Source organism: Aulostomus chinensis, chromosome 11 (genome assembly GCF_037954235.1).
Source record: "Aulostomus chinensis isolate RoL2024-O1b breed Wild chromosome 11, RoL_Achi_v1.0, whole genome shotgun sequence".
Classification (NCBI taxonomy): Eukaryota; Metazoa; Chordata; class Actinopteri; order Syngnathiformes; family Aulostomidae; genus Aulostomus; species Aulostomus chinensis.
Window position 1 is genome coordinate 21,218,746 of NC_141330.1, and position 19,940 is coordinate 21,238,685.

General features: G+C 40.9%; 2 protein-coding genes across 2 annotated transcripts in view; one reads left to right on the top strand and one right to left on the bottom strand.

Moving 5' to 3' along the window:
* Positions 1 to 3,228: 3,228 nt before the first annotated feature.
* LOC147253766 (protein lifeguard 1) lies at positions 3,229 to 10,757 on the top strand. The gene is made up of 10 exons (XM_086219051.1): positions 3,229 to 3,333; positions 4,664 to 4,832; positions 5,209 to 5,287; positions 5,680 to 5,733; positions 6,663 to 6,753; positions 6,875 to 6,912; positions 7,472 to 7,559; positions 8,806 to 8,895; positions 9,387 to 9,434; positions 10,001 to 10,757. Exons 1-10 carry the CDS (start codon positions 3,229 to 3,231, stop codon positions 10,157 to 10,159), a joined length of 921 nt encoding a protein of 306 aa, XP_086075177.1. The 3' UTR covers positions 10,160 to 10,757.
* LOC147253767 (ankyrin repeat and IBR domain-containing protein 1-like) overlaps positions 10,525 to 19,940 on the bottom strand; it is a 45,172-nt gene continuing 35,756 nt past the window's right edge. The window contains exons 18-20 of the mRNA XM_086219050.1: positions 17,115 to 17,226; positions 15,369 to 15,412; positions 10,525 to 13,702 (exon numbers count right to left, since the gene is read on the bottom strand). Coding sequence (XP_086075176.1) covers positions 12,779 to 13,702; positions 15,369 to 15,412; positions 17,115 to 17,226 — 1,080 coding nt within the window. The 3' untranslated portion in view covers positions 10,525 to 12,778. The remainder of the gene's footprint in view (positions 13,703 to 15,368; positions 15,413 to 17,114; positions 17,227 to 19,940) is intronic.

Below are 19,940 nucleotides of genomic sequence, written 5' to 3' on the forward strand. Positions count from 1 at the left end.
TTATGCCAAGGAGCAAAATGTTAACTACTGCTCCTATTTAAGGCATTTAACTATCCTGTAGACTTTGTGTCAGTGCAACCGGATATTCAATAATACTGAGAAGTCCTATGTCATTCTAGTGATGCCAAAGAGTGATTATTTTGAGGTCAAATTCTGACAGATCCGAGCTGAAAGTGTCTCACTTCTCCTTTTTGAATATATTTAGACGGGGGTTTCTTCCAGATTTGATGTAATTCATTCATGTAAAGCTTATTGTAGACATAGCAAATGTAAACTCGGACAAACAGAGATTAATTATTCTGCAGCTACGTGCTCTCTGCTACAGTCGTAAATATTAAATCAAATTTGTATAGCAGTCATTTATTAAATGAATTATGTCCATTAAGTTCATTTGACTACTGTTGTGCATTTTGTGTATCTTTCATTTGCTGAATAAGATAATGCTGCTAATTTAGAAAAGCAATGCTGATTCGGCCATCACAGTAACTCAAAATGCAGTCATTTCAGTGGAATAATATTCATTATTTGGCACAGCTGGACTAAGTGATTAAGATTAACTACAACAAAGCACGGAATGTCTCATTACTTACAATAACACATGCGCATGCACACGTGTAGTGCAAGCCATTGTTGAACTTTATCCCAACCCATCAGCCGTGCAGCCTGCTGACATTCTCCATCAACTGCTCTGGGAGGTCTGTAAATAAGAAATGAAGAGGCATCTAGTGACCCAACCCTTAAGACCTGCAACAAGCCTCTCTGAGGCCAAAGAACCCACAGATTGAATTTTCTAAATAAATTCTAGTGTGGCCACAATAGCCAGGTAGCAGTAACTGGACGCAGTGGAACGAGAGTCACGTATGATGGCAACATCTCCTTCACCAGTGACACCATGACACTCCCCCATGATCCTCACTCCCCAAAGCCCCAAGAACATTGTAGCAGTCTGACAAAAGAGAGCTGTCACATTCTGTCTGCATCCAGTCAGAGAACAGACTATCTGTCTGTCTCTCTAAGTGTCTCTCTGTCTATCTGTCTGCTGGTTCCACGTTTCTCCTCTCCCACCCTCCATCTTGCGTATCACGAGTACAGCTCTCTGCTCAGTACACATTCGGCTCCATGTGGCGTGAGCCTTGTGTGTTTGGACAGCACTGAAACAATCAGATCTGTGTTCAATGCGGCCTCACACTGGGCTCCACGCTGATTGGTGTGTCAACACAGGCTAGATTCCAACGGCCTGCTCAAATGTGACTTTGTTTGTTGTGCCACCCATTCAAATCCGACTAAGATCTCATGAATAGGTGAGAGCAAGCTCATCAGATTTGAGCAGGCAGTGCAAATCTAGCCTGTGTTGACTGACACACCGATCAGCACTGAACAGAGCAGGAAAGTGTATTTGTAGCAGAAAAGCTTTCTCTCCCCTCAAGTGCTTAAGCTGCCATGTGGCAAATCTATTTTGTTCCTAAGTTTTAGGTGATTTTCGGATCGCTGTCCAATACAAAAATGCAATAATTTGTTTTGTTTTATACTACATCACATGTAGGTGAAAGAAATACAAGAATTTATTCAGTTGAAATAAAGAGGCAGCTGCTTTCAGGACACTCTCAGGAGGATTTTGGTGCTGCTGGCTTAGTGGGTTGACGGAATCAAGGAGGGGGAGAGTCAGACCCGATCTACACTTACTAGAGGAAGCAAAGGAGTCTAGTGCCCCCCAGTGTTAACCTCATGTATGAGCATCTGCTGGGACAAATAAATGGGTGCCAAATTAAAGGAAAAACCTAAATAAATTAGAGTACAGACATAATGAATGCAGGGCTTTGTTTATGAGCAGGACTGAATACCTTCTAGGTGTAAGTATTTTGTATCACTTAAAATTTAACAAGCGTTCTGTGCAATCAAATGTATCTAAGATGCATATATTGTGACAAGCTCAGCTGTTCACTTAAAAATGGACTAATCCTTGGGTGCTTGCTTATTCATGGATGGAGTCCGCACTGTTGTACCCTCTCAGCGACAGTTCTCCGCAGAGATGCATTAAGACTGCATTGACCTACATTACCTAATGTATTTCCAGTTTGTCTTTTCTGTTCCACTTCATTGTGCTGCAGTATGAATGTACATAGGCTTCTATTGATGGTGGGCACCAGGTATTCTATTCCTGATTCACTGAAAAGTTGTTATCGACCAAAGTGTAACCAAGGTGAGTCAGGAAGGTCATGTGACTCATTCGATTTCACAGGTGGTGTTGTACTCCATTAGCCTGTCTCGTCAGTACAGATCACATGCATAATGGGCATCACCGGAAGCTGACATTAGGAGCATACTTCTGCTCGAAGTATGAAGTGAAAGAAAATGTGATGATGAGATTTTCTGCTTGATTTACTCTGACAAAGTGCTAGCCGGGTTGGTTTAATGGTATTTTAAGAACTTCATCTGAATATCCGATTGAGCCTAATGAGGGCCACTTCATCCTTTCCCCCCGGAGCTAAAGTCCCATCCCTGTGGAAACCAGCCGATAGCAGGTAGACTTTGCCCTGAACAGGAGCCAGCACTACAGGAAGAGCAGAGTCAAGTGATTCCCAGCAGCCACACCAGAGGTAAGACAAGTTATAATGGAGTAGAATCTTAAGTTATTAATTTGTGTGAGGACATCTAAGTCTTGAGTGGAGTTGAGTAAAAGTAAGGGTTGAGTATGTGTGGGTTGGCCTGAGATACTGCCATGAGTTTATTTGTTATGACTGGTAGGAAGCATATCTATCGTCTCTTTGTGAGCTCAGTAGGAGTTTAGTTTCTACTGACAGTTCATTGTTTATTATTATGCAATTTCGACATATTACCTGTTATCATGAATCCAGAAATGTTTGAAGGTGAACTCTCAAATCTTGACTCTGAGATATAAATCATGGTTTTACTTTCTGTCCCGATGGCCTGATGACATCTGAATTTCCTGTGAGACAAATCCAAAAGAATTTCTTTTGCCATTAACTTTACATACAGCTGTATTAAACGGAGGCTCAAGGCCATAATTATGGGTGTTAGTCATGGATGGCTCTCAGTGTTTGCGTGATGCCTCATTTTGTAATTACCCATCTATTTGTTCCACTGTGACATTGCCCCATTTACTAATTTAACATCGCTGATTTAAGTACTGACACTCCCCAAATTCTTCTTTTTTCTTCTCTTAGTTTCGCACCTCAGTCACTGAAAGATTCGTTCATTTTTGGTGGAATGGACCGGGCTAATGGTGGCAAAAATGGTGGATATGCAACTCATCCTCCACCTTACAACCCCTATGACTACGGACAGAATTCCTACACGGGGATGACCTATCAGGTCAGTGGAACATTTTCATGATCTCCACAGGAGAAAAGAGAGGGGAAGGTAGGACTCTCTTTTCCCGTTCAGAGATTGTACCTAAATTCCTAATATGAACTTTGTCTGAACATTTAGTTACACCCAGATAATTCATTTCTGTTGCTTAAATTCACCCTAAAATTTGAAATGCAATAATATGATGCACACGCTTATTCACTGTTGAGAGAACTATAAGCCTCAAGGAGACTACTTTAAGATAAAGAACCTAAATTTAAATACATGATTTTGGTGTTTCTGCTCTTAGCCTGAGGTCTTGCGGACTAAGCAGAAATTGGATGATCGTGGATTATTTTACCTGTCACTCACTTCAAATTCAAGGTTCAGTGTTAGTAATACACATATATATATATATATATATATATATATATATATATATATATATATATATATATATACATACAAGTCATATCACTGTTGCGCAAACTTCTGATATATTTGAATAGTTTTTTATTCTGGGCGACACATGGTGCAGTGGTTAGCAAGAAGGTTCTGGGTTCAAGCCCTGGCTGGGGCATGAGATCTTTCTGTGTGGAGTTTGCATGTTTTCCCAGTGTGGGTTCTCTAAATTGAGCGTAGGCGTGAGTGTGAATGGTTGTTTCTCTATATGTGTTGGCCCTGTGACAGACAAACCTCTCACCCAAAGGCTGCTGGGATAGGCTCCAGCCCCCCTGCGACCCTTAACAGGATAATCGGTAGAAGATGGATTTCTCAATCTATTTCTAGAAGCGTTCGTACTCGTGTATGCACTCTCTAAATTCATTGTATCCTTAGATATGCAGTGACGATAAAGAATATTCTATTACGATCCACGCGTCAAGTTTGACGTCAGTCGGATAAAAAATAGTCTATTACATGCTATCACAACCAGATTTGCATCTTTTATGTCCCTCCTTTGTTTAGGTGTCATTTTCTTTTACTTTTACAAGCATACAGTTTATGAAATTATTGTTTGAGTCTTATTTTCAGTTCTGTTGGAGCTGCACACCATGTAATCCCTGACTTGAATCATATCATGTGTGGTGTCTCATATACTGTCTCTTATCTTGTTTGCTTCTCATTTTTTCTTTTATCCTAAGGTGGCCTTGAGTGCTCTGAAAGGCGCCTATAAATACAAATATGATGATGATTGTTAGCATTGTTATTGATGATAATAATAATAATAAAATCAAAGAGCTGTTAAAAAAAACACACCAACCCTAAGCACTTTTTGGGGGATAAATGTCAACTGTTTTGCCTCAAAAATAAAATTCCTGAGAATGAAATGACCTTTGAAGTTTGCTTGAGCCAGGTGGGGAATGGAAATGTTGCAGTGGTTTCTCCTCCTGGCACCTATGATAACACAGTCTTTGCTGATGGCCAAGAAGCAGCTGGAGGCCACCAGCAGTTTGGCCAAGCTCCACCTGACTACCTCCAGGGCTTGGAGGAGAGCTGCTTTAGTGATGCGGCCATTCGAAGAGGTGAGTATTCAAAGAAGGGAGGCATGGAGAGAAAAACAAATCTTTTTGTGAGCTTGGTCAGAGCTTAACAAGGATAAACAATATTTACTGCCTCATTTACTTAGCAGTGTTTTCTAGAAATTGATTTGAAACTGAAAATTGTTCCCTGATCGCTGCTGCGCCCTGCTGCAGCTCTTCACCTCCCACACAGCACAAATCATTTTAAATGAGAGAATGAAATGTGGCTTTGAATGCAGAACCATTTTGAAATGTTGTGCAGCATAAACAAGCCTACCTTCTTGTCTGTCTCTCTTTGGCAGCTGGAGTGATTTCTCGTTCTCCTGGCTTTTTACCTTTCTTTTTGTCTTATAGTGTCTGCGTCTATCTTTCTCAACAGGCTTCATAAGGAAAGTCTACTTGACCTTGATGATTCAGCTGCTTGCGACTGTCGGGATCATCTGTGCTTTTCTTTACTGGTGAGGAATTGCTACACAAGGGAATACCTTCCAAAAGACATGAATCAATGTCAGGTAGCTATCCATCCATCAACCTTTACTATTATCTGTCATAGCACGAAAGAGTAGCAAAGGTACGGCGTTGTCCCCACACAAACTTTTAAGACTCAAATCATCGTGAATATGTGAGGTGAGTTGAGATGGTAGACAATGAAGTTGCCTCCCAATAGTTTTGCTTGCAGTAGTTTGAGAGCTTTATGCCTGGCATAATGACGACGTTAGAACACTGCTGTAGTACTTTATTTTCATATATTGTTCTCAGCTCAGACATTTAATCAAACGATTTGACTGTCTCTGACAAATTCATTCAACACTAACCTCCCTCCCCCTCTCTTTTTTTCAACAAATACCAGGGACACTCTTAGGGAATGGACAATAGACACCTTCTGGTTCACCTACGCCATGATGTAAGCAAGCAGAGCAACCAGTCTGATTGTTTAGACACGGTACACAAACATGGTATTTAGATAAAAGATAAAAGAACTGCTGCTGATAAAAGAACTCAGCAACCTTTTGGGAAATGTGTTTTTTTTTCTTTCCAACTTTCCATAAGCCAGACATGAGAAAAGACACCCTTCTCTAACAGAAACTGGTTTAGCACGAGGAGTGGTAGTTGCTGGGCAGGGTAATATTCCTCCATCAAGAGTTGTAAATCAAGAAGGTTCAGAAAATTGGCCCTCACCCTCTCTAAAGCCAGCCATGACTAGATGGAGCAGTCACTCTTCAACTCTTTTCTAGTTTTGAGATGTTGCGTCAAATCACTGCGTCAAGTCAAGACAGCAGTTTTGCAGTCTGATTTTAAAATCATATGTACTGTAACACAAATTTGAATCATTACTTAATTGTGAATGTCATACAACCCCAAGTTCTACTCATGAAGGAAAACACTGTTTTACAGAACTGCATCGGAACACTTTTGACAAAGTTAACACTTTCCATTGCCTACAATTCATTACACGAAGCTAACTAGCTGGTCTCTGGGGGTTCTACCTCCTTGCTGCATGCACAGAGGAGAGAAGGGTATTTATCTTGGTGTCTAGCTCTGGGGAGGATGACAAATAAGCGTATTTGTCAAAAAGTTTGTCTATTTCTTCAACCAGTTGACTGCCAACAAATCTTCCGTTTAGAAGTTCCCTAAATGAAAATGTCACTCGTGAAAATGCAGAAAAGTAAATCCGAATCTGTGACCCCACTTTGAGTCCCAATCCAGGAAAACTGCTGGCTACTCAGAACAGGAATAATATACTCAGTGAATTCATAGATTGAACACAAGTGCTGTTTTTTATTGCCTGTTTATTTGCTATTTACAGTCTTCTCTATATTCTCTGTGAAATAGGTCAACGGTGACTGTGTTCCTCCTGGTCTTGTATTGCTGTGACAACATTCGTCGTCAAGTCCCCCTCAATTTCATCTTCTTGGGCCTGTTTGTGAGTAGAAGCAGTACCAGCCAGGCATCAAATTAAACCCCCACCACACCTTCTCTTTTTCACTGCACGCACTACGCTATTTTGCTCCAGTATTCACTTCCTATTTTTCTTCTTGTCCCAGACAATTGTGGAGGGCCTGATGCTTGGATCTGTGGCAGTGTGAGTGTTTGTTCCCAAGAATGAATTCCCACCTGATGCTGACTCATTTACACAATAATAAGCCTATTTGATCCATATCTGCTGGCGTGTTTGATGCCAGCAATAAAGCCATCACAACTGATAAGCGGGTTTACCAAAGTACAAAGCGTATGGAGTCACATTTTACAGGGTTTCAGCCCAAGAACCAGCCGAAGCATCACAATCATACGAAACCAAATTTTCTGCCTCAGTGACTATTACAGCACACCTCATCTCCCCTGTCTGTGACACACTACTTCCATAGAGGAGGTGTGTGTTAAAGGCTAACCATCAATAATATAGTCAATGCAGCATATTCACAGGATGCTGTCGTTAGTGAATGCTGGAATCCATTATTCTAACATTATTATGCACATCTAGTGAGTGCCACTATTAAATGAAGAATACCACCTTTCTCATATTCTCATATTCTTGAACTGAACAGAACTGCTCCGTTCACATATCCTTTCCTCCTGCTGACTAGATGGACATGACACTGCGGGGTTTCTCTAACATTGTGTATCGAATATTCTGTCCGCAGGTTCTTTGAAGCTGAAGCGGTTCTATGGGCTGTGGGGGCAACAGCGCTGGTGTCCTTCTCCTTGAGCGTGTTTGCCATACAGTCAAAGGTACAACAAGTCACACACTCTGATTGAGTTTGCAGCGCAGCCAAGTAAAGTGTCACTGACTATGAAGTCAACAGAGTGAAGATGTGTGTCTACGGAGCTGTGTTTCTTATGCAGTCAACAGAAACGTGTCAAGCTAAGCTGAGTCAAAGGTTTAATTAATGGATAAATGAACAATTAACATGGGGACACAAGATTTTTCATTTCATGGGACCTTGGAGTAGCTCAGACGTCCACTTGCCCAAATTCAATTGTTACCCCACTTCACAAATGGAGTCTTTAGTGGTTGTCAAACAGCAACAGAAAAGGAAGGTGTGTTTTACATAAAGGAATCAAAGAAGTTGAGCAGTGTGTCATAGATCTGAAGCAACAAATGTATGATCTCTGGTGCCGTACCTCACTGATGTGGTTAGAAGAATGCATTTGAGCTGGAGCTGCAGTTGAGTGAGTGGCAGTTGATAATCCACGATTGTGTGATATTTTATAATTGGGTTGTTTTTTTAACTGACATTTAAACGGTCATTGGAGTGAAAAACAGGCAAATGAAAAAGATCAGGGCCACATAGAGTCCCTGATTATCTGCTTCTAAATAGGATTTCAGGCACTTTGCTGTTCATTGCATCTAAAGGAACATCAGACTTCCATTTCTTCTGCTCAAAGTCGCTCAAAGAGGAAGGCAGGTGTCTAATGATTATGTGCTTACTTAAAACAAGACTCTGAAATCAACTCCTTGTCAATGAGCTGTTCAAGTGAGTCGAATACTGGGAATGAAGTAAAAAAGACTGAACGAGCCAGAAACACAGGCTATTTTTTTCCTGTTTATTCATGTCCTCACAAATTATCTTCCTGTGGTACAAGCTGAGCTTTTTCACCTGTCATTTTGATGTAAATGTCATACGGACTGTGTTGTGTGTTTGGTTCACAGCTACTTAGGTGATCAGTGATAGTGATTCTGCCATGGCAACTGCCATCTTTTTCTTTCTGTCTGAAAAGGGCATGGAGGCCAAAATGCCAGCCCCCTCTGTGTTTCTGCGTTGCATCTGGCTGATTAATTACCCCTCTTCATTATATCCACAATTGTTCAAATTTTGTTATGCTTTGCTGCAATATGTCTTCATCATTCAGTAATCTGTGTCGCGTCGCAGCACAGCAGGTGACCTTGACTCGTCTGGGTTTTAAAACATTGGTGAATGTTGATGAGAGATGCTTCACACACATATTGTCTTCTTTCTCTCTCCCCTGGCTACAGTGGGACTTCACCTTAGCCAGTGGGAGCCTGTGGGTGTTTGCCTGGACCCTCCTGTCATTTGCACTGCTCTGTGCAATCATCCGCTCACAGGTACATCCAGAGGCTGCTATTGTGCACCTGTGTTTGCAGTGAGAAAAGTGTGACATGAATTGCATGATATTCAGCTTCATGGCTCCCATCATCAGATGTACTGGCTCTGAGCTCAGACCGCTACATTTAAATGTTCACTGCTGTTTACTGTGACAGCTGCTTTAGCTTGGAGCTGGATATTTACCACAGTAAAAAATCCATTGACTTCAAATAGCCATTATATTAAACAAATGTACTGGAACAAAACTGAGACATTACTCTCAAAATGCATATCATGCCCTCCTTCAGCACCATGTAGCCTCACTCGTGCTTTTTTAGTCACAGAGTGGGGAAAAGAAGCATCCGGCAGAGAGCATTTGTGACATTTCTCAGAATTACTATATCATTTGATTTTTCATTATAATATAGACATTATTGAATAGAAAAAAAAAAGATGAAAAAATTGTGATGAGGTCATTTTGGTGCTGACTCGTGTCTCTTTCTTTCAACAGTATCTATACATCACTTATGCCTGCCTGGGAACCTTGCTGTTTTCTTTAGTAAGTACACCCAATCTTTCGTGACAGAATTTGCACAAATGTTGCATTTTAAAAAGACTTAAAATTACCTTTTCATCTAAGAAGTCTTAGTGTGAAGAGTGAAGAGTATGAGATTTGATCCTAGGGCCAAGCAGCTGCCCTCCAGTGTTTGTCACAGTGGTTAGTGCAAACAGAGAGACTCTGATGTCCTCATGCCCTTTAATTCAAATTATACACCGCTCACCAGCAGGGGACTTCATTTTCACAGCCACTTCTCTGCGTGCTTTTGGCATTAACAGCAAATGTTGTGACCCATCCCTTCAGCTACTTGAACAAACTGAAACCACACACAGAGCTGAAACAGGCTGTCAAGAGCAAGTCACAACTTATTTTCAGCTGTGCAACGTTGACTACAGATTTATTTATATGGCCTGTTTAGCGGGACGGTCCCTTCTCTCAAAGATAAGAAACACTGACCATGTTTCTTTCAAACCAATTCCTGTTCATGGCAGCCTGTCTTTAATCACACAAACACATGGTTTTCAGATGTCGGTGTTGCAATGTCTCATCTGGCTGTTTTTCTGCAGTACTTGGTGTACGATACACAGCTTATCGTGGGTGGGAAACACAGGAAATATACAATCTCTCCAGAGGAGTATGTGTTTGCTGCTCTCAACCTCTACTTGGACATTGTATTACTGTTCGTCCTCCTGCTGAATCTCATCAGCCTCTGCCGTGGAGAGTAAACTCCGCAAACCCTGAAACTTCTCACTCCCAAAGTCAACAGCTGTTTGAATGTCAATGTGTGCAACAGAATGTGTCTAGATTGTAACTGAATTACTTGCTCCTCATTCTTCAAACCTCTCTTCGCATGTTTGAATAAAAAGGGATGTCTGTGTTGTGATAGCTGATGCTCTTTGAGGTAGTGCTTCTGACTAATGTGTATGATTAATCCATCCAATGTTTGGTTTTTTTCTTTTAATTTTTTTTCATTTTCAGTCTGTCAGGACATTGTATGTGTTACTCAATTTGTTTTTCTATCCTAACTAGTATTTTTTTATTGAATGTGGGTTAAAATGAAAGGGATGAGCTGTTATTAATAAAAAAGAAACATTAAAACTCAACATGTAGTTTATTGGCATCGCACTCCAAACATTTCATATAAAGAAGGAATGTATCAAGTATAGACTATGAAAGTGCAAATAGCATTTCAAGGATTAGTTGCTTTACAATAGAAAATCTCTAAGAGTTACAAAATTTTGTAGGCCTTTTTAAAATTAGTCACATGACATTGGAGGTGAAATGCACAGCAGATTTTTACACAAAAGGGTCAAACGGTTTTTTTTTTTTAATCTCCTCAGTTAAACCCCATCACAACTCCAAGAAAGTCAGCTCCACCAACCATATGGCACTCACATTTCAACAACTTCAAGAAACCTGTCAAATCTTTTTCCTGTTTTTAAAGATTAATGTCTCTATTTGTTAGAATCACTTTTTACTTCAGATCTGTCAGGCGTTCATCCGACAAAAACAAAACAGTAGGGCTGCAATGTACAACTGAGAAATCATTTGATCTTTATATTAAAGGTGGGGGGGGGGGGGGTGGGAAAGGTGCTCATCAAAGTTCTCCAGAGGGAGATCACATTGCATCTTTTGTCCCCCATCAATCCTAAACCCAAAGACTCTTCACTTTCCATCAACGACAAGAATATTAAGCCAAACTTAATTCAAATCTTTTCAATGTAGTATCAGAAAAGCTGATGGTTGCTAATTGTTGCAGCTCTAAAAATAATTACGTCTTAGCAAGGAAATGCTTAAGTCATTTTCTTCATATAAATACTTTATATTGCAACTTTCCTCCATTTTAGTGTCTTCAGGTAAGATACATGGTTCACATACAGTAGGTCAAGTACAGTCAATTTAGCTTTTTAACCAACTGGTTCAAAAAGGAGCAGGATCAAAAAGCCTGACTAACACAAAATGAGAAAGAAAAATAAAAACCTTTCTCTAAAAGAATGTTTGAAAGGTCTTAGAAGAACTGTTACAAGTCATGATGCCTACCCATATAAAGCCAGTCAGTTAGCGTTAACAGTTAACACTTCTAAAGCCACCTAAATGTCTCACGCTGCAAATATTTTATGAGCTCTTCAAATTCATGTGAGAAATCACATTAAGGAAACTGTGTAAAAGTCATAAAATGATGGTGACTGACATAAAGGCACTGAGTCTCTAAAAGCATAGAGAGCAGGTTTAAAAACATGGCCGCCCACCCATGTGTTTGATTGACAACACACAATCAGGTCTTCTCTGCGTTACCTGCAGCCTGGGATGTCTACACAGCACTATGGAAACTTAAGTTACATCACACTTGAATAGATTCATGATTTGGGCTCACTAATTTCAATTCCAAGTCTGAATGTCATTAGCTGATTATTTCTTTCTCTGGCCTTCTTTGCCATAGAAACAAAACTGCTTAAAACTACTCTAGTAAAACCAGTGACAACAAACGTGAATGATCTTCGGCAGCCCCTGCAGGCTTGTCAGCATTTGCTGTGTTTAAAGCTCAGAAGACACTTACCATCCGACGTGTTTTAGGATTGAGACAGAAGATGAATAACCCTTGTCAAGTCTAGTTTGAAATGTTTTAGAGACTTTTCACCTTAATAATTAAAATGCTTGAGTGTGAATATGTCACATCATAAAATACACAAGTATTATCATCTTTAATCTACACAGCACACTACCGCTTTTAGTGAGGTTTGAAAAGTATCACTCAGCTGAAGGTAAAAATATGGCTCAAGACGTTCACATCGCAGTTAAGTGTTGAGATTGTAATAAGCAGGCACAGCTTTGCTTTGAAAAATCCACTTGATGACTGCAAACTGCTTTTGCTAGTCCATGTTTGGCACCTTTAAAGTAGGCAGATATGGATGTGATTGTACACTGAAACAAAATAGTTGTCTGTTTACCAGGGTAACCAAGAAACCTCCCTCATCAGCCTTGTTCTCTAGTAGACAGGAATGGTCCTTCTCTACCCTCAAGTTCCCATCATTCCCTCTGAACTTGATATAACAGGAAGCAACGGATCGATGATTCTATCACCACTGAACCATTTGACAGCTACATCCTTGAAAATTGTCTTCAGAAGTATCTCTCCTTCAGTTTCTGGGTTTTGGGCGCAATCTGTAGAGCAATGCTAGGCTAACTGCTCGTTCTCTACAAACAGAATCAAAGTGACACATTCTTCATTCTGTGTACATTCCAAATGAAAAGCTTCTACAAACATTTTTCAACTCTATTTAGTTTGTCATCTCTAGTGGTTCATAACCCGCCAAAAAAGCCTAATCTTTTTTCAGCCAATCAGGTCATACCAAGTGCACTTGGTCCTCCCACTCAGAGGAACTGGTGCTGGGCAGCTGGTCAGATACAGAGTCACATCTTGGAGTGTCAACATGGCAGATCTTTGAGCCTCCCCGCCCAGCATGGTCACCAGCTGTGTCCAGGGTGGACATGTAGGATAACGGCATGCTGTCCAGTCCCACCAGATCGAGCTGGGTCGGCCTTTCAACAACAGTGCACTCCTTTTCCTCCATATCACTCAGTCTGTTAGAGGAAAAACCTACATCTGCTGTCATTTCCTGAGGTTTCCTGTTTTCACGGAGGACAAAGATCCCTGGTTTCTCCTCATCCTGCAGGCCCCCTTCTCCCCTGGTGTGGAGGGGATCCACATTTGTGTCAGGATCAGAGGATGTTGAGGGGACCAAGGTAATACCTTGAGGGTTCATGTCGTGAAACCAAGCCATGATGTTACCCAGCAGGTTGGCGTTAGCTGCTAATGCAGAAGATGAGGGAAGGTCATGGCTGCTGCATGTAGTTGAGTCTATCGTGTCACCAGATGAAGAAAAGAGGCCTGTTGATGAGCTGCTGCCTCCTGGAGCCACTTGTATTGGCACAGAGGAGCTGCAAGCCCGGTGGTGACTGTCACAGTGCTGAACAGAGGTGGTGATGCCGGTGGCGCCAGCATACTGGCTGCTGACGTTGCCAAGGCAGGCCAAGTCATCTCCCATCTCCAACAACTCTGAGCTGCTTAAGGAAACTCTGGAGAGAACCTCAACACCGGGGCAACTCTGTTCCAGCCTAGAAGGCAGGGATGTACCAATAGCACCAAGTGATGCCTCATTAGCCAGGACATCATGATTAGGCCCAACCCCTGCCATCCCAGAATCCTGAAGTGACAGCTGAATGGCGAGTAGAATGTTAGGGTCATCGTCATCCAAAGAACCAAGACCCTGCAAGAGAGTAGCACATGTACATGAGGCTGTCACAGCAGCGGGGCTGCTAATGTCTTTTCTATTGTCTAGATATCTAGGGCAGAGACAACTTAGCTATTTTAGGCTGGCTACAGAATTCTTGCAAGAATCAATTCATTGTTGGCACTGGTCTTTTTATGGGTTTTGTTGACAGAAACATATAGAATCACCAGAAAAATCCATTTACACTTGGTAAACTGGAGAAAATCGCCTGTTTGATCTTTTTTTTTTTTTAAACAACACTGTTTAAAGTCCAAATAAATATTACATAACACCTCGAAGCTCCCTTTGTCATTTTAGCTTTAGTGATCTTTCAGCCTCTGTTCAGCAGTTTGTGTGAACAAGAAGTAAGATGGACCATAGTCATGTAATGACTGCTTAATTTACCTAACCCACAGTGACACTAACACTCCAGAATTATACACGACTGCTTTTACTGTCTTAACCTGACCTCAGTTTATCAGTATCACCTTCGATTGTTTAAAAATGAGGTGTCGTTTTTTATTTTTTCATTACTTCACATCCAATGCAACTGGTGTAAGTACCTTTCACCATTCCATCCAAACATTAGTTTGAAATCAACTTTTTCTACAGCCTGAACTTTAATTTTAGTTTCATTTCATTCATCATTGCCTTTCATTTTTTTGCTGGTTAATGCTAGCAGTGAAAGCCTGCTCCACAATAGTATTAACGAGCAGTGATAATGCCTTGCTAACACATTGGATTAGCTTGTCTCCTGTCACGAACATTAGTGTCAGATGCCTGCATTTGGAGAATCCTATTTCATGGCATTTGTAAATCCCATTACGTCTTAGGAATGCACAATGTTGTCGGTATTGGCCAATATTACATTTTAAAACAAATTATTGGTCCTGGTTAAACTGCCAAAATCTTCTACTTCCTAATTGAATGCTTGTTTGCCATTTCTCCAGCCCAAGAAAGCTATGCACAGTATGTTGAAGTCATCATCCAATGCTGCATAAATGAGCAAGATGAAATGTTTATCTATTTAATATGACAAAATAACTAGATTGATATCACCACAGCATTGGGGGAAGAAAAAGATGCTGATGTATGGATAAAACTTAATTTGACAATTTGCTTTTATGGCTCATTTACCCCTACCTGAATTTTGAATCAAATTCTTCATTTTGCAAATTACAGTTATAAATCCATCCATCTTCTGCTGCTTATCCTGTCAAGGGTAGCGCGGGGGGGAGGGGGGGGGGGCTGGAGCCTATCCCAGCTATCTTCGGGTGAGAGGCGACTTTCACCCAGTCCATCACAGAGCCAACACACAGAGACAAACAACCATTCACACTCACAGTCACACCTACAGTCAATTTACAGTATCAATCAGCCTAGTCCCCACTTGATGTCTTTGGACTGTGGGAGGAAGCTTAAGTACCAGAGAGAACCCACACAGGAACAGGGAGAACATGGAGACTCACACAGAAAGATCCTGTGCCTGAGACGGGAGTCGAACTCGCAACCTTCGTGCTGTGAGGCGACAGTGCTAACCACTGCACCACCATGCTGCCCCAATTATAAATCATTTTAAAAATAAATACAATCAATATTATAGTTTCTGGCATGGTCCGAAAAGTTTCAAAAGCTTTGGGTTTAGATGAAAATGATATCTCACCATCAGAGGACCTTGTCTCCGCCCACCTCCCACTTCCTGGGTGTCTATAGAAAAAAAAAACAGACAAAAAAATGCCCATAGCCTCTTAACTTCTTCTATACAGCAGTTATTCGTAATTTGCTAAGAATCACATTCCACAACAGAAATTGTGATAGGTTACACTGCACATTAAGGGACATCAATAGACTAGAATATAGGCCTGTAGGATTGTTGGGAAACTAGTATTGTTGCAAATCAATAAAATTCACTCAGCATAACAGAGGCTATCAGCCATCTGCAAAAAAGACAAACTGTCCCTCTTTCACGACCCAAAGAACAAGACCCAGGAAACAAGAATAATGTGGAGTCCAATTATTGACTCGATGAACTTGTGCTTTTTTTCCCATTTGGACCAGAACTTTTGTCAATGGACTCTAAATAAATTATCTTTGTCAAGTAATGAGGGCTAAATGATTCAGAAAAATATCTGATTGTTGTTGTTTTAATATTAATTCTATGTGGTACTTTGTCAAACGCTTTGCTTAAAGCCCACCTTCTGCCATCTGGATGTTGCATTAGACTATATTATAGTTTCAGTACAATTATGATGAATTCTTAAGCCTGAAAACAGATCAATGCATATCCATTGAGCATAACATTTCTTCATATATTAGATTGCTTCATGACGTCCAACCCCAATTTCTGTCAGCAATTGTGAATAATGCAAATACAAAATACCAAAAACCAGATTTTTGGGGAAAAAACAAAACAGATTAATTTTGATTAATTAATCATAGAAATAATAACGCTTTCAAAATGTCTGTGTAGGTTCTCATTCATCCAGGTCATCGTAGATCGAAGCGAAGTAAAATCTGGTCAACTGGACGTAAGTTTATCTTGAAGACGTTTCACCTCTCATCCGAGAGGCTTCTTCAGTTCTAGTGAAGAGTGTGGAAACTCCAGCTTATAAACCTATGTGGGAGTGGTCAGTGCTATTGTGGTGGAAACGACCCTCCCGAGACTCACCTGGCCTCTCCAAACGACAGTCGTTGTGCGGTGTCAGGGAGTTTCAGGGGTGGTCGTTGGGGGGTTTCACCGACCACTCAGATGCTAATGGGCTGTGCTGGCATCAGCCGTTCCACATGGGTCTTTCAGCTGAACTCTTTGGGGAAGCTTTGAAAGGACTTGGTTGTAAATAGGTGAAAGGAAATGTCGCAGTCCACCTCCACAGTCCACAGTCCACCTCCTCTGTTCAAAGTTTGGAGAGGCCAGGTGAGTCTCGGGAGGGTCGTTTCCACCACAATAGCACTGACCACTCCCACATAGGTTTATAAGCTGGAGTTTCTACACTCTTCACTAGAACTGAAGAAGCCTCTCGGATGAGAGGTGAAACGTCTTCAAGATAAACTTACGTCCAGTTGACCAGATTTTACTTCGCTTCGATCAACGCTTTCAAAACATTCATGCAATTATTAAAACCCTTGCCCCTGCTGTTTGTAAACGAGGAGCTGCTAGTAACCAGTGGAGGGTAGCAATACTCTTGGCTGCATCTAATCTGTCGGAAATTAAGATACGATGATTTCGAACTGTCAAGTTGATTCAATTATTTATTCATACAAATATTTGAAATCCTTTTCGTGGCCCAAATGTATATACACTATTAATTTAGATGAACTATTATGAAACATTTTATTAATTAGATTAATGTACGTATGTTGCCTTAAAAAAAAAAAAACTTTATGTCATTCTGTCTCTCCACTACATTACCTAAAGTGGTATCACTGGGGTCATCAGGATCGGGTGTGCTGCTACGGAGACTGGACACATCACCGCGTCTCCGTTGCCTGTGTCTCCGTCTGTACTGGAACTCCGCGTACTCCTTAAACACACAAAAAAATTATCCCCCCAAATGCATACATTACAAAAACACAATGATGGTTAAAATGTATTTCAGCAGAGGCTGGAATCATAATCACCCATATCATCATCATCATCATCATCATCATCATCACCATCACCAATCATCATTTCCAACTCTGCACATCAGTTCTGTTTTCTGACCAGAAAAAAGCAGCCCCATAGGTAATCAATGGGTAAGCGAGTGTGGTCAGAGCACCCTGAGACGATCAAACACTTTCATCTACAGATGTAATAAGCTCAATCTCGACTGAAAAGATTTTCATTAGGGGTGTCACAATTAATTTTAACAACAATTTGATTCATATGAAGATTCGTGGTTACTAATACGATTCAAGGATGATATTGTTCATTTAGAGCGATACAATCCAAAACAATTCAGTGACCTGAAATCGATTCAGTAACTTTTTAGCCAAAAATTTCACTGTATTGGTAATGAAACTAAAACTACTGGTTATTGTGAAAATAGTACCACATGGTACTTCCACTGCTCAGTTGCCAGGTGAATGTGAATAATTACCTTTAAGCTCTCTGTGACCTGGCTGCTGAGACAGTGAAGTTTATATTGTGCTTCAGGAAATACCCACCTACATTTTCTGTCCAATCATCTCATACATTTGTCACTGAATGAATCACATTCAGAAAATCAAAAGCCTGCCACTATTTCATGTTTCGTCCTCTCTAAAAATAAAAAACAAGTGATGCTGCAGTATTGTTAAGAGGGGTTCAGTGGACTACTACCTTATATCCATTAACAATAGCTACTGAGAGACACAGCCTCTTAATTAGGAGGGAAAATAAAAAGCTTTTTGTTAATTTGTTTTTTTAGAGTGGGTGGTTGTTAAGCATCTGGTGATAAACATAGGCTTGCATAAGGCCTGATGTACATGACAATTTTAATAGATAATGACATACTTTTACAGTCATGTTTATAATATGTGAGAGTTAAAAATATACAATGGATGTCCTCCTTGAGCTACCAATGATGACCCAATGATCCTAGGAGCTAAGTTGTTGGGGGCTTTTATGCCCCTGGTAGGGTCACCCAAGACAAACAGTTCCTAGGGAAGGGACCAGACAAAGCATAGCTCAAAAGACCCCAATGACAGAAAAAAAAAAAAAAGGTTTTCTGCCTGAATGTGGGTCACCAGAGCATCTTGGGAGCCAGGCCGAGGAGGTGTGGCGAGCACTTGGGTGACCAGGCCTGCACCCGTGGGACCCGGCTGAACAGGTAGCAGGGGTCCCCCCCTCCAATGGGCTCACCACTGATGGGAGGGGGCAAAGGGGTCAGGTGCTATGTGAGATGGGTAGCAGCCTAGAGCGGAGACCTTGACAGTCCGATCCTTGGCTCGGGGTTGGACTCTTTTCCTCTCTGGCATTGCCGGCAGTGAGAGGTGACAGTCAGGGGCGGCAATACTTGTTGCTCCTCGGCTCAGTGCCTTTATTTTGGAGTTTAACCCTGTTGATGAGAGGGTAGCCTCCCTCCGCCTGCAGCTGACAGTTGCTTGCGCTTATGCACCAAATAGCAGTTCAGAGTACCCCCTTTTGGATTCCCTAGAGGAGTGCTTCTAAATTAATTTCTGTTACGCCCCCCCTGAAAGAAGAAAACATGTCACGCTCCCCCACTCTCCGCCTCATCAATAAATATTATCATTTGTTTATAAAATTCTTATGGAGTACACCGCTGCATAACATTGTATCCTTATTAATATTAAAGAAAGCAAAAAAGAAAAAATATATATCAAATTAAAAACAAAGAATAGTTTTTTAGTTAGACTTAAAGCGCATCAATTTGCCTGAAATTAAAAAAAAAATTAATCCTAGTTTTCTAGTATTTATACTATAAATATTTTTTGACTGACTTACAACAAAGAATAACTTTATTAACATTTCCTTGTCTCCCACCGTAGTCATTGTCAAGCCAAGTGCCACATACGCTTTGTCATATTTCCTTGTCTTAGCTTTCGGGACACTTTTGTTTGTCTCATTATCTCCGTCTCTCTCCGCCTTTTTTTTTCTTCTTTCTCCACGATTGCCCCCGCTAGGGACTCTCTTGTTCTGCTGAGGGACTTCAACACTCATGTTGCAACGATGGTGAGACCTGGAAAGGCGTGATTGGGAGGAATGGCTCCCCTGATCAAAACCCAAGCGGTGCTTTGTTATTGGACTTCCGTGCTCGTCACAGATTGTCCGCTACGAACACCATGTTCAAGCATAAGGGTGTCCACATGTGCACTTGGCACCACGACACCCTGGGTCGCAGTTTGATGAATGTATTTTTGGTTGTGTTGTCTGACCTGCGGTCATATGTCTTGAATGGATGGATGGACGGACCATGGATATCATTAATAGACATATAATTATCTGTTTTTGAATCTATAAAATTCTTGGTCTCCTGCCACCACAGTGACAGAGAACTGTAAGCTGTGAAGTAATAAAGAAAACAAAATAATAATTGCAAATATTTGTTCTGCAGTGCCTGTTTACTCAAGGACCCCCCCAAAACACAAGCTATTCATCTTTCTTCATGAAAAGCACTGAGCGGAAAGGGAGTGACGAAATTTTAAATTCATTTATCACACTGGCAAGCAACACTGATCTTGTCATTTATTTCGTTGTCAATAGGGAAATGTCCGCTTTATGCTGTTAAGATAAGCACAACACCTGAGAGGATTA